Source organism: Cricetulus griseus, chromosome 5, assembly GCF_003668045.3.
Source record: "Cricetulus griseus strain 17A/GY chromosome 5, alternate assembly CriGri-PICRH-1.0, whole genome shotgun sequence".
Classification (NCBI taxonomy): Eukaryota; Metazoa; Chordata; class Mammalia; order Rodentia; family Cricetidae; genus Cricetulus; species Cricetulus griseus.
The window spans coordinates 134,171,302-134,185,897 of record NC_048598.1 but is presented as its reverse complement, the minus strand read 5'-3'; the positions used below and the strand labels follow the sequence as shown (position 1 = coordinate 134,185,897).

Sequence of the window (14,596 nt, the reverse complement as noted above, 5' to 3'; positions counted from 1 at the left end):
GAGCCTTCGGGCCCCAGGACGCCGGGGCCCGGGATGAGTTAGCGAGGGTCACCGCGGGGGCCAGGCGTTCCTAGGGCTACAGGCCAAGGCGACGGCGCCGCCCGCCCGCCCCTTCCGTGCAGAGGCCGCCAGCTGCTTTCCGCGCCCGCGCTCCCGGCCCCGGAGACCATGAGGTTCCGCATCTACAAACGGAAGGTGCTGATCCTGACGCTCGTGGTGGCCGCCTGCGGCTTCGTCCTCTGGAGCAGCAATGGGCGACAAAGGAAGAACGACGGCCTCGCCCCGCCGCTGCTGGACGCGGAGCCCCCGCGGGGTCCGGGCCATCTCGCCGTGTCCGTAGGCATCCGCAGGGTTTCCAACGACTCGGCGCCTCCTGTGGTTCCCGCCGCCCCGCGGCCCGAGGTGGACAACCTAACGCTGCGGTACCGGTCGCTGGTGTACCAACTGAACTTTGATCAGATGCTGAGGAATGTCCGTGATGACGGCACCTGGCGCCCCGGGGAGCTGGTGCTGGTGGTCCAGGTGCATAACCGGCCGGAATACCTCAGGCTGCTGCTAGACTCGCTTCGAAAAGCCCAGGGCATTAACGAAGTCCTAGTCATCTTCAGCCATGACTTCTGGTCCGCAGAGATCAACCATATGATAGCTAGCGTGAACTTCTGCCCGGTTCTGCAAGTGTTCTTTCCATTCAGCATTCAGCTGTACCCGAGTGAGTTTCCGGGTAGTGACCCCAGAGACTGCCCCAGAGACCTAAAGAAGAATGCAGCTCTGAAGTTGGGGTGCATCAATGCCGAATACCCTGACTCCTTTGGCCATTACAGAGAGGCCAAATTCTCGCAAACCAAACATCATTGGTGGTGGAAGCTGCACTTTGTGTGGGAGAGAGTCAGAGTTCTTCAGGATTACACTGGCCTTATACTTTTCCTGGAAGAGGACCACTACTTAGCCCCAGACTTTTACCATGTCTTCAAAAAGATGTGGAAGTTGAAGCAGCAGGAGTGTCCTGGGTGTGATGTCCTCTCCCTAGGGACCTACACTGCCAGTCGGAGTTTCTATGGCATTGCTGACAAGGTAGATGTGAAAACTTGGAAATCCACAGAGCACAATATGGGGTTAGCCTTGACCCGAGATGCCTATCAGAAGTTGATCGAGTGCACAGACACTTTCTGTACTTATGATGATTATAACTGGGACTGGACTCTTCAATATTTGACTGTATCTTGTCTTCCTAAATTCTGGAAAGTCTTAGTTCCTCAAGCTCCGAGGATTTTTCATGCTGGAGACTGTGGTATGCATCACAAGAAAACATGTAGGCCATCCACCCAGAGTGCCCAGATCGAGTCATTCTTAAATAATAACCAACAGTACATGTTTCCAGAAACTCTAGTTATCAGTGAGAAATTTTCTATGGCAGCCATTTCCCCACCTAGGAAAAATGGTGGGTGGGGAGATATTAGGGACCATGAACTCTGTAAAAGTTATAGAAGACTGCAGTGAAAACAAAAATCACAATTGCAAAGATGACAGTCTTCTGTTTTTTATATTTCTTTCAATGGGATATACAATTGAATAAAGGGTATAGGAACTGGTTTCTGCTTTAATACACAGATTTCTTGTAACAGGTGTCCAAATATATAGTAATCCTATTCAGTTAGTCTGATTAAAATTTCAAACTGAAATTTTCATTTTGGGTCTTGGGTTTTAAAATTCAGTCTATCTGCTTAAGGGTAATGATTTGATAATTATTGATTAGAAAAGGAAATTTTATTTAAATCGCATCTGTTAATCTTTCTATCTAAAACTTTGTATACTTTTCCACTTTCAGAACTTATTTTAAGTACAGCAAGACTTATTTAAAACTGTCACAACAGTAAAAAGTATTACAAGACTATTAGAGTATTGATGGGACAAACCCAGTGTCACTATTGACTTTTATTTGGAGGAATTGTCTGACCGGTTTAATCACTCAGAAGTTCCGTTTGTTAAACGCCCTGTCAGAAGAGTCATTTCAGTATTGCTGATTCCTGTGCTATTGTGTTAAGATTTGCCTGTGCTTTCAGCCTTCATACTACATGATTTATGTTGGAATGTATTTGGTTAATAAGAAAGTTTAAACACTGTTTTCACCTCAATGTAGAAATACAGTGGGTTTTTTTTGTTTGTTTTTTTATTTTTAGTGCTGCCAAAATAAAATACTCATTTTTTCATAAAAAGTTCCCTAATCATTTTGCAAAATGTTCTATTTGTACCAATAAAGGCATTCTAGAAGTTTTGAGCATGAGCATTATATCTTAATAATTACTAGCTATACATTGTATGAGTTTAAAATGAAGCTGGCTCATGACAGTGCGTTCTCTTAGGAAGAAATAGTTTGGCTTTCAAATTAGCCAGGCATAGATAATGAACAATAAGAAAAGCTGCTGTATAAGGGAAATACTGCCTAAATTGTTTTTGAAGGCCAGAAATGATACAAAGTTCAGTCTTGCCAAGGTGCAGCAGGTCTGTGCCAGCTGTGACTTGAGATGCTTTTAAAAGAACAGACAGTAGGAAGCAAGCTTTAGATTATTCATACTTTGTATTACTTTTCCATAATATAATTGTATTCAGCCAAAAGTTACAGAGGTCATTTGTGTGTAAAGATGACTATTGGTCATTTACCAAAGTCTCAAAAATTATTTTTATCAGTTTCGTACTGGAAATGTATATGCTGTTTAAGCTGTTTAGTCTTCTGGTTTTCTATTACCTTCACATCTCAATCTGGCACTGTCTTGACTTTTTTAATGTTTTACCAATTTGTTAACTGTGTGCACATATATGGGTGTACACATGTGTCTCCGTGGTGCCTGCTGAAGGTCAGAGGGTGTTGGTCCCAGGGTCAGGACTCCAGGCACTTGGAATGTACTTTTACCCACTGAGCTATCTTGTGTGTGTGTGTTTACAGATTGGTTTGTGTGTATAGCTCTAGCTGGCCTTGTATTTCTAACCCTCCCAGTTCTTCGTTTATAACTGGGATTACAGAGCCTCATGCATGCAAGGCTGAGGCATACCTCAAGGAATAATCTCAGTAAACCCAGTACATGGTGTTACTGTTGTATAGGGAGGAATGTAATCTCCTGATGTAATCTCCTGAGCAGTTCAAAGGACTAAAGGAAGTAGGTGTTTCCAGGAGAGTTCAAAGGCTACTGATAATTAGTAGCCTTGTCTGAAACAAATACTTAGTTCATTCATGCCCTTGGGGCTAGTGATGACATCAACAGAGATTTTCCTTTATATGTCTTCTTTCATATTGTTCTAAAATATTTTGAGGTGGGAAACTGAGGGTTTCCTCTACATTTTTGTTTTTTTGTTTTGTTTTTCGAGACAAGGTTTCTCTGTGTAGCTTTGGAGCCTGTCCTGGAACTCGATCTGTAGACCAGTCTGGGCTAGTACTCAGAGATCTGCCTGCCTCTGCTTCTTGAGCACTGGGATTAAAGGTGTGCACCACCACTCCCGGCTCCTATATCACATTTTAAGTTATGAATTGATTCCAAAATAATGTTTTTTTGTGTAAAAGAAAATTTTCCTGTCAGAACAAATGGCTAGATTTTTCTTAATTTCTGTTCTAGGGATTTTTAAAAGTCATTTTTATGTGTATGGGTATTTTGTCTATGTATAAGTGTGTACCACCTGTGGAGACCAGAAGAGGGCATTGGATCCTCTGGGACTAGAGTTACAGATGGTTGTGAGCTGCCATGTGGGTGTTGGAAATTGAACCAGGGTCCTCTGGAAGAGCAGTCAGTGCCCTTAACCACTGAGCTGTCTCTCCAGCCTCTCCAAAAACCTTAAATATGTTCTTTAAAGCCAAAAGATGGTTTTAATACATTAGCTTCCAAGAAATTAGTTGATTTTGAAAATGATTGCTTAAAAATTTCTAAGTTTATCTCTGTGTTGATGTTTTGCCTGCATGTATATGTTCACCACATGTGTGTCTGGTGCCCACAGAGGTAGAATAGGCCATCATATCTTCTAAACCTGGAGTTAGGATGGTTGGGAGCTCTAATGTGTGTGGTAGGAATCAAACATCTGTCCTCTGCAAGAGCAAGTGCTCCAAACTGATGCAAATTTCTCCAGCCTCCAAAGGATCACCTTTATTTAAAAAACATTTTTTGTTTTGTTTTGAGGCAGGTTCTCTCTGTAGCTCTAGCTATCTTGAGGCACACCTCTAACCTCCATATTCACGATGTGACTTGTGTGTGCCCCCCTCCCACCCTGAGCCAAAATAAAATAGTGGGTTTTTGTTTATTATGTGTACAGTGCAGGCTAGAAGGGGGCACCAGATCTCATTGATGATTGTAAGCCACTTTGTGGTTGCTGGGAATTGAACTCAAAACCCTTGGAAGAGTAGCCAGTGCTCTTAACCTCTGAGCCATCTCTTCAGCTCATTTTTTGTTTAATTATTTTACTCTCCTTGAGAAAAGCATTTCTATTAGAAAAATCACAAAGCATATCTCTATAAGTAAAGAAACTGTTCAAAAAGTATCTCCTGTTTCTGTTTTTTGAGACAGTGTTTCTCTGTTCTGGAACTCACTTTGTAGAACAACCTGGCCCCAATTTACAGACTATCTCTGCTCCTGAATGCTGGGATTAAAGGTGTGCACCACCACTGCAGTTTTGTTTTGAAGACAGGATCTCATGTATGGCCCCTAATTATGTAGCTGAGCCTGACCTAAACTGGCCATGATGTCTCTCTCCAGTGCTACCAGTTGGAATTACAGGTACCTCCTGGCTGCTATCTTCCTCACCAGCATCAACTGTCAATGTTTATTTATACATCTTTCTTTAAGTAGCCCTAGATGTCCTGAAGTCACACTGTAGACCATGGTGGCCTTGAACTCACAGAGATCTGCCGGCTTCTACCTGTTTTATAGTTAAAAAACACAAAAGCTATTTTAGATCCCCAATTTTTATTACTCAACTTTTAAATTTCAAAATTACATACAATTAATCCAAATCATACAGCAAAGAGTTCTGGAAACTGAATGCACATTGAGTTGTGTGATCTTTAATAATCTGCACACTACCATCCTGCATATTGGTTTCTTTGATGCTCTCAAAGTCAGCTTTGTCTTGAACTGCCGTTTTGTCCAGTAATGAAGACAGGTGATCTCCATCTAATTCTTTTTCTTTAGTTATGACTGGCTCTTTTATATTTTCCTTTTCCTCTGCTGAGTAGGTAGCATCGTTTTCTTTTATAAACTCAGGGTCCGTTTTTGCCTCCGGTTGCTGAGGTTTTCCAGACAGCATGTGAGGAAGATCAGGACAAATGTGTTGAGGGCCCACAGCTGAGCCACAAGTGTTTGTTTTTACTGCTTCAACTGCTACAGATGAATCGGAATCAGTGGTAGAGGTGGTAAAATGTTCTGTGTCTCCCTTTTCACTTAGAGGACATCCTTCACTGACTCCTTTTTCCTCTCCTTGAAGCCCATCAGGACCACTACATTCTTGCAACTGTACCAAGAGAAATAGCAAGTTAGTAATTCTTTGAAGTAACAGAAATTGAATCATAGTACTCTCTGAAATCATTTTTAAAAAAATTTATTTTGTGTATGTATGTGTGTTCATGCAGGATACAGCACATACAGAGAGGTCAGGGAGCCACTTGTAGGAGTTGGTTCTCGCATTCTATGACATACATGCTGGGACCAAAGTCCTCAAACTTGGCAGTGAGTGCTTTTATTGTGTGTGTGTAGCAGGGAGGGTGTAAGAAAAGGGGATGCTCAGAGGTGAAGGACATTTTCTGGAGGTTTTCCCCTTTCCCCGGCATGGTTTCAAATTCAGTTCATCAGGTTTGCACAGGAAGCACCTGTTATCTACTGAGCCATGTTAACTACAAACCAGCTTTAGTTTTATTTTTCTTTTTTTAAAGATTTTTATTTATTTATTTTATGTATACAACATTCTGCTTCCATGTATATCTGCACACCAGCAGAGGGCACCAGATCTCATTACGGATAGTTGTGAGCCACCATGTGGTTGCTGGGAATTGAACTCAGGACCCTTGGAAGAGCAGTCGGTGCTTTTAACCTCTGAGCCATCTCTCTAGCCCTTAATTTTCTTTTTCTATTAATATTTTGAATGGGGTCTGGCTTGGAATTCAAGAGATCTGCCTGCTTTTGCCTCCCGAGTGCTAGGATTAAGCCACAATGACCTGTGGTTTTAATTTTCTGATTAAATTAAATTAAATTAGGGCTGGGAAGAGGGCTCAGCAGTTAAGAACACCTGAGAAGACCAGGTTCAGTTCCCAGTATTCATATGGCAGGTAGAGTGCTCCCCCCTCTGGCCTTGGCAGGTACCACAACAAGATACATGCAGACAAAACCCTCATGCATGTCCTTCCCCGTCCTCTCCACCCCCACATGGCCTCACATAAGGTTTCTCTACAGATCCCTGGCGGTCCTGGAACTTACTGAGTAGATCAGGCCTCTGTAAGGCCTGTGCCATCACCTCCACGGCTAAATTTCAGGCCTTTAATCCCAGCACTTTTTAAAAATAATATGAGAATAAAGAGTGGAGTTCTTATCACATGGAAAACAAGTAGACAAGTCTTACTATCAGCTGGGCATGGTGGTACATGCCTTTAATCCCAGCACCTAGGAGGCAGAGGCAGGCCTGGTCTACATAGTGACTTCCAGAACAACCAAGGCTACACAAAGAAACCCCAATGGGCCAATAGTCACGTTACATATTCTTGCCATTAGTCACTCTCCTTTAAACTCCACTAAAATAATACCTTTGCATGAATCTGAATCTTCTCATCTGTAACCTGAAGAACTTCAATCAATGGTGGGGGGGCTAGGGACCTCTCCTGTGTCAACGGGGAATGCAGGACCTCTTCAAGAAACTCATTAACATTTTCTTCATCAAGAAACAATCTTTCCTAAAGTAGAAAGAGAAAAAATATTCTATTTTACAGGTCACCTTAAGAGTTCTTACATAGTTCATAGCTTTTACAGTCTCTAAAGTGTTTATCTCAGCAACCATAAGTGCTATCTTGAAAAGACGAACTCTAGTTTTGTCCAGAATATAATAGGAGATCCACCTAAAAAGAGAAAGATAAAAGGAAGTCTTGATTTTTTATTTAAAGTTTACTAAAGAGGAGGTGTGTGCTTTCCCTACCAAGATTATCTTACTTACAAACAGTATTTCCTTTATTTTTTTCCAAATATATACTGTCCGAGGTAGCCCAAGCTGACCTTTGTGCACCTGAAGGTGACCTTGAACTTCTTTTCTGCTGCTTCCACATCATTCTATCTGGTGCCCCTGGTATTTCTTAGGAATATTCCCTTCAAGGCTATAAATGCAATCTTATTATAGTTCAGCTTCTAATAACTCCTATGTCTTTTAAATTCTTGACTATGTAAACTGGATGCAGTGGCTCAAAACTGTATTTCCAACACTTGGGAAGCAGAGGCAGGAAGATCAGAAGTTCAGGGTCACCTTCAGCTACACAGGAGTTCAAGGCCACCTTAGGCTACCTCAGACCCCAGGTATCAAACAAAATACAGAAAAAGTTATTGGCCCACTTAAGAACCCATTACAATATTTAAAAGAAGCACATTCTATTTATTTTTAAATTTTTGAAGCAATGTCTGGGTCTAACAGAAATCATTCAATGCTGGCTTTAAGAAAAACTACAGCACTCAGTGCTGGGCACAGCATCACACACCTCTACTCCTAGTGATCAGGTAACAGAAACAAATGGATTCTGTGAGTTCCAGGCCAGCCTGGTCTACAAAGAGAGTTCCAGGCCAGCCAAGGCTACATAGAGAAACACGTCTCAGAGGAAGAGAGAGAAAGAACGAGAAAGAAAGGCACTCAGAAGGACAAACACACTTAAAAACATGAACGAAGGTTTTCAAAGAAGTCACCATATGTTTTATTTTTAAAAATTGATATATTTGGGCTGGAGAGATGGCTCAGAGGTTAAGAGCACTGACTGCTCTTCCAGAGGTCCTGAGTTCGGTTCCCAGCAACCACATGGTGGCTCACAACCATCTGTTATGAGATCTGGTGCCCTCTTCTGGTGTGCAGATAAGCATGGAAGCAGAATGTTGTACAGATAAAAAAAAAAAAAAAAAAGAATATTGATATATTTTAGTGTGCCACATGTACATAGTTATTTAAAAGGAAGTAGATTTTAAGACAGTAACAGGCTTCTCAACTAGAAAATTTAAGCATCACTATCACCCAAATCTAAACACAATATAGTTTTTTTTATATTCACATCCAGTAAGGAACAGCCATTTAACCATATTTAAAATTATTTAATTCATAAGATCAGTTTAGTTACCCCAAATAAGATTATCTTCTGTGCTTTTATATAAGTAAATATTATAATTACAAAGTAAAGATTATTATGTGGTCCAAAGAGGAGGGACAAAATCAGAGATAATTTCAAATTCTCTTTGCTTATATTAAACAGTATTTGAATTTGCAAGTGAACCAATAAATTAGAGGAATTTTACATTTAGAACAATTACCTTACCTTTCTATTACTTGAAGATCCAGAATCTTATATTCTGGATATTATTACTGAAGCACTCCATCAAAAGCATTTCTAAGCCAGGTGGTGGTGGTGTATGCCTTTAATCACAGCACTCAGGAGGCAGAGAAAGGGGCATCTTTTAAGTTCGAGGCCAGACTGGTCTACAGAGTGAGTTCCAGGACAACCAGGGCTACACAGAGAATCCCTGTCTCAATAAACAAAACTAAAAAGAAAATCCACTATAGTTGGGCATGGTGACACACACCTTTAACGCCAGCACTTGGGAGGCAAAAGCAAGTGGATCTCTCTGAGTTCAAGGCCAGCTTGGTCCACATAGTTCCAGGACTGCCAGGGCTATGTAGTGAGACGAACACTTTATCAAATGCCGGCCATGCACTAAATACTTAGGGGTTCTAGCGACAAATAAAACAGAGAAATTTTCTGTGTAATTTACAGCACCCACCAGAGGGCAACCTCACTCCAACAGTTTCATATGGCCAAATGGGAAATAGGGAAGGAGGAGACTAAGGCTAGTACAGGAGAATGCTCTACCTCTGAGCTTAATCTATAACCCCAGCATAAATTATTTCATCTCCGGAAGTATTTTATCATCTGTCCAAATTAAAAAACTTAGAAGTGATTTCCCAAGTTAAAATATGACCACTTTGGAGTGCTTTTTCGACATAAATCCTGTTGAGGACGACTTAAGTTATAACCCTTTTCTCGGGAGAGACACTACCCTCAATTTTTGCATAAAATGCCAGAGGTCTAGGAATCAATAAAATCCAGTCTGGTTAGCCAGTGGATGGACCCCAAGAAAACGGCTGCATTACGGACAACCCTGAAGGCATGAAGTGCATGCTTCGGGTATGTGCAAACTTCGCTTTGAGAACACACTTACCACGCACTATCTTTCATAATATGAATAGGTGGAAAACATTTGTTTAGGTGCCTGTAACAAAAAAAAAAAAATAAGAGTCTTTCAAATAGTGAAAACGGTTACCTCCAAAGAGTCGGTGTTCAAGCCACAATACCATTCTCGCCAGTGTCCACGGCTCTCCGGAGATTTTGCCAGTACTATCACCGCATTGTTTAAAGAAATGCTAATCACGGGTTCTCTGGTACTCAATTTATTCTCTGGAGCAAACTGCAAAGTGAAGCAATAGCCTGAGTCTTGTGTGGAGAAGCACAAATTGTATCGGAGGGGGCTCAGGTCCCCGTGAAGACTTTGCGGCTGAATCTGAGGCACTTGGATGAGCAAAGTCAAGGAGTCTTCGTCCTGATTGCACTGCAAAGGAGGGCACAATGGTCCGATGCTCCCGGCTCCGGAGCCACCCATGGCTGAGCCCGAGGCGTCGTGGCAGCGCCCCTCCTGCTCCTCACACGTCTGGGCATTGAGGTCTCCGCACAGCCCGGGGCTTCCCGCGCGGGACTCGGTGTCGCAGCCCGGGAACGCGGTGCAAGGGGGGCTTCGGTCCCCAGGAGGGGGCCCTTCCCCGAGGCCTAGAGACGCCACCGAGTCCCCACCCAAGTCTCGCTCCCGCTTGGGAACCGGCTCCCCTTCAGCGTCTGCCGCCCCGAAGCCTGGGGCTCCCACACCACTCTCGTCCCCGCGGTCAGCTCGGGTCCTATTCACCGAATCTTCCCGCGCCGCAGCAAGGTCGCCCTCGGAAGCGCCGGCTGCGCCGTCAGTTCCGGTCTCGGCCGCGGACGCTTCCGGCGGCGTCGCAGCGAGGTCCCGGCGGGCGGTCGCCAGCGCCACGGGCAGCGTGACCACCAGCTGTCGCCGCGCCTTGTTGTACTGCGCCTTGCCGCGGCCGTCGTCCACCGGGTAGGGCAGCGGGAGGCGCAGCCGGTAATCCGGGCTCCTGGAGTCCAGGCACAGCAGCTTCCCCTTCACCTCCAGTTCCGCCTTCTCGGCCGAGCGCAGCAGCGGCAGCTCGATGGTGACCACCAGCTCGTGCGGCACCGGGCTCGGGGCGGCGTCGCGCGAGCAGCGGTAATCCTGCAGGTCCACGTGGTGGCGCTGCACCACCGTGCACCGCGGCTCCGTGGGCTCCGGCGGCTGCTCCGCCTGGGGTGCCCGGGGAGCCGCGGCTGCCTGCGCGCGAGCCGTGCTCTCCGCCGCTTCGGGGTAGCGGTACGGGTACGGGTACTGCAGGTCCGGGAGAAGCTCGGGCGGCTCCCCCTCGGGCTGGGCAGGGACGCCCCCGGGAAGGGGCGTGCGGAGCACCGCAGCCTCGGGCATCCCCTTGTACTTGATCTTCAGGGTCTTGGCGTTCCTGCGGTCCAGCCTGACGCCGAACTGCTGCTCCACCGCCTCCAGGGCCGTGGCGTCCAGCATTGCGCGGAATCGCTCGTGGCCCCGGGCCAGCGCTAGGGCGTCCGGGTGGAAGACCACGTCGTAGACGGTGTAGCGGGAGCCGCTGCGCCCCGCATACTTGCGGCCCGGCGCCAGGCTGTAGGGCAGGGACCAGTGGTTGCCCGCTGCTGTGCCGCCGGGCCCCGGGCCCGGGCGGCTACTGGGCGCGTCCACCAGCGAGTTACTGCACACGTTCACGAAGCAGCGGTGCTCCCCGTCCAGGCTGGTTCGCAGCACGTGACCCGGCTCCGGGTGCACGAACCGCACCTCCACCCCGCGCTCCCGCTCCAGGGCGGTGATCTCCTCCTCATAGAGCCTCCGGTTCTCAGGGTCTGTGATCTCCGAGGCATACTCGGAGAACATTCGGCGGAACTCTGGGTCCTGAAAGGCGGAGGTGAGCCGCTGCACCTCCTCTCCGCTCAGATCCAAGTCCTCCAGCGCTGAGGAGGCCGCCGCCTTGGCCATGGTGCCCACTCAGCCCCTCACTCTGGCCCGGTGAAGGACCAGCCCAAACCAGAGTGTTTAAGGCACTTGGGAGTCTGGTACATTCAGAAGTGACCAGCCTAGGAAGGTAACGGCTGGACAGCCGGGGCAGCGCGTGCTTTGTTGCCATAGTGACACCTGGGAGGAGGGGCGGCGGTCTCGTGGGAAGCGTAGAAATAGGCTGCTGCTTCAAGCAGCATTCTAACAGCTGCCGGCTTTAGTCTGCTGTGCCAGGATACACGTACTTTGCAGTCTATCGTGATTAACTGCCCTCATTTTCAGCACTGTATCTTTATCTTATTAACTGTTTACTGTCACAGACAAATGAGAAGTTTCCTAGCCAAGACTACAATTCACAAATCTTCTATCTGGCCCTTTTCACTTGGTGAACCCGATATTTAAGGCCTAATTTTTAGGTATCCCACCTTAAAATTATCCCATAAAGACTCTTTGGGGGCAAAAGATGAACGCTTCAAAAAAAAATACCAAAGCCCATTAGACAGGAAAAGTTACTTTTCATAATGTAAATATAAGGGCTCATAAATCACTAAGCAAAATCACAGACTTTGTCTGGATCAGTTTCCTTGGGTTGAGGATAGAATTAAAATTGAACATCTTTTTAAAACCACAAATCCTTAGATTGAGTCCATAGTTTCTGTGAGTCTATAAGAAAGAATGTAAGCCCCACAAGGAATTAATGCAACAGGTATGGTGGTAATACAATGGAATTTTATGCCATGTGACTTCCTAGGAATTTTGTTTTGTTTTGGGGCTAAGGTCAGGAGCCAGGACCTCACACCTGTAGCATGAGCTCTGCCACTGAGCCACACCTCCAGGCCCAGAGTAAGGCCCAGATCTGGCAAGCCCTGGATCAGTTTAATGTGTGCAGCATTTAGCACGGTTTACTGCACACATTACTGCAGTCACAAGATCTTTCCCAGGTTTTTCTCTCAACTCATCCTTTTTTGTGTGGGGGACAGATAATATCCTGGGATGGAACCCAGTGTGTGGCACCGAGCTGTACCCCAAGTCTGCCATCTGTTCTTTTAGTTGTTTCTGCACAAGTCTTCTGTTATATTTTAAGTAGAATGTCCCAAGACTGGGATAGCACCTTGTCCCCATTATGTCATCTCTTTCACAAATATATGTACTCATATGGACATTGTGAGGCACAACTCTTAATCCCAGCAGAGGAAGGCAGATCTCTTGATTTCAAGGCCAAACTTCAATTTAAAAAAGAAAAAAAAAAAAAAGGATGCCTTCATGGATCTTACTTTGGGATGAAACCATTGACTTCAAAATTAGACCTTCATTCCTACCTGACCACTGAGCCCTTGAAGACCCACATGTTAGATTTCTTCACCTGAATGTTTGATAAGTACTGCAACATGCTCAGAACAGAAACCCTGACACCATCTCAAACCTGAAGTGTCAGTAAACACTACCACCTCCCCAGCTTTTAGACCTAAAACTTAAATATAATCCTTGATTCCTCTCTACCTGTCCTTCACTGCCACTCAGCTACCAATCCTACCTTGTCTAACATGTCCATAAGTGACACCTGTAGCATGAGCTCTGCCACTGAGCCACACCCGCAGGCCATTTCCTTACAGTCTATCTTCACATAGTTGTCTCGGTATCTCTTTAAAGTTACCATTGCATTTATTTGTTTATTGTGAACACCAGTGGATACCTTGGGGAACTCCATTTTCTCCTTCTACAATGTGTAATCCCCAGCAGGGGATCAAACTCAGGTTATTAGGTTCTGCCCACAGCAAGTGTTTAAGCCACTAAACACTTGCCTTGTATCTTTAAACCAAACCTATTAATATCATTACAGTTCTCTCAGGTGATTTAACACCCAAATCTCTTTACTCTGTTTTTTTTTTTTTTTTTTTTTTTTAGATTTTATTTAGTATACAGTCTTCTGCCTGATTGCCAGCAGAGGGCACCAGATGTTATTCAAGGTGGTTGTGAGCCACCATGTGGTTGCTGGGAATTGAACTCAGGACCTCTGGAAGAACAGTCAGTGCTCTTAGCCAGAGCCATCTCTCCAGCCCTCTTTCCTCTGTTCTTAACCTCTTAACTACTCTGTAGTCACTATCTGTCTCCCTCTGGTTTAGCCTAATGGAAGAACACCCTCGAATCTTGAGAATTTAAATGTCAGCTTAACTCCCACCTCCAAACATCCCATCAAGAATTATCCTCTTTAAAGTTTTTTCACTATAGGTCCTATATGGAACTGTTTTAGAGTATAGCTTTCCTTATTTGAAGGTAAGCTTCATGAAACCTAGAACTGTGCTTTTCTGAGGAGGAACTGGATTCCCTGGTACCTGGAATGCATTGGCTATGCATGTAGTGCATGAATGGCTGGCTGTGCATGTAATGCATGCCTATACCGAGGGAGGAAAAGAGCAAGTTTAACATGTAAAAACCGATCCCAAAGTACTTCTGCAGGAGAAAAATACACAGAGAAGAAACTGGGGGGTGTACCCAAATAGTTCACAACTCTTTTTGAAAAAATAAAGATTTATTTTCTTTTTTATTTATGGGTATGTGTATGTGTATCCATGTGTATGTCTACATACATGTACATGGTGCCCACAGAAGCCATAAGAATGTCAGAGCCCTGAAGCTAGGATTATAATTGTGAGCCTCTAACATGGGTGCTGGGAACTGAACACTGATCCCCTGTAAGAGCAGCAAGTGCGGGCTGGAGAGATGTCTCAGAAGTTAAGAAAACTGGCTACTCTTCCAGAGGACCTGAGTTCAATTTTCCGCAACCACATGGTGGCTCACAACCTTCTATGATGACATCTAATACCCTCTTCTGGCCTGTAGGCATACATGAAGGCAGAACAAATAAATAAAGATCTAAAAAAAAGAAAGAAAAAAGAAAAACTATGGGAATGACTGTTAAAATTTTCCACTGCTAAAAGGCAGTTATGGAAAATTATGTAGTAAATATACAATACCCCAAAACAGATTTTTTTCTAAACTTTGTAAGAAGAAATTTTGTGAAAAATCTGTTAATATACTATCAGAGTTATTATGTTGTCAATAACCCAAGTTAGAGTAAAAAAAATTCACAAATTTTAAAGTTATTTTTTAAAATGAACTGAATTGTGCCTAGCAGAGAAATAGACAAGTGAAAATTTGTAATTGCATTACATTTTAAACATATCTGCTTGTTTTTTAGACTGCAGAGGAAAAATTTTTTCTATAAA

General features: G+C 44.5%; 2 protein-coding genes across 2 annotated transcripts; one reads left to right on the top strand and one right to left on the bottom strand.

Annotated features, from left to right (window-relative positions):
* The first annotated feature begins 25 nt into the window (after positions 1-25).
* Positions 26-2,273, top strand: Mgat2 (alpha-1,6-mannosyl-glycoprotein 2-beta-N-acetylglucosaminyltransferase). The gene has a single exon (XM_027418142.2). The coding sequence runs from the start codon at positions 169-171 to the stop codon at positions 1,495-1,497; it is 1,329 nt and encodes a 442-aa protein (XP_027273943.1). The 5' UTR covers positions 26-168; the 3' UTR covers positions 1,498-2,273.
* A 2,651-nt stretch (positions 2,274-4,924) lies between these two features.
* Positions 4,925-11,388, bottom strand: Dnaaf2 (dynein axonemal assembly factor 2). The gene is made up of 3 exons (XM_027418146.2): positions 9,528-11,388; positions 6,770-6,916; positions 4,925-5,487 (listed from the first exon to the last, which is right to left on the bottom strand). The coding sequence occupies exons 1-3, from the start codon at positions 11,349-11,351 to the stop codon at positions 4,981-4,983; spliced, it is 2,478 nt and encodes an 825-aa protein (XP_027273947.1). The 5' UTR covers positions 11,352-11,388; the 3' UTR covers positions 4,925-4,980.
* Between the last annotated feature and the right edge of the window lie 3,208 nt (positions 11,389-14,596).

What these genes read in the sequence shown, in the direction of transcription:
- Dnaaf2 (XM_027418146.2), bottom strand. Translation starts at nt 11,351, where the DNA reads ATGGCCAAGGCGGCGGCCTCCTCAGCGCTGGAGGACTTGGATCTGAGC. An exon ending in TGAACACCGACTCTTTGGAG is followed by an intron (nt 6,917 to 9,527) that starts GTAACCGTTTTC and finishes TTTCTACTTTAG; the next exon opens with GAAAGATTGTTTCTTGATGA. An exon ending in AGATTCAGATTCATGCAAAG is followed by an intron (nt 5,488 to 6,769) that starts GTATTATTTTAG and finishes CTCTTGGTACAG; the next exon opens with TTGCAAGAATGTAGTGGTCC.
- Mgat2 (XM_027418142.2), top strand. Translation starts at nt 169, where the DNA reads ATGAGGTTCCGCATCTACAAACGGAAGGTGCTGATCCTGACGCTCGTG.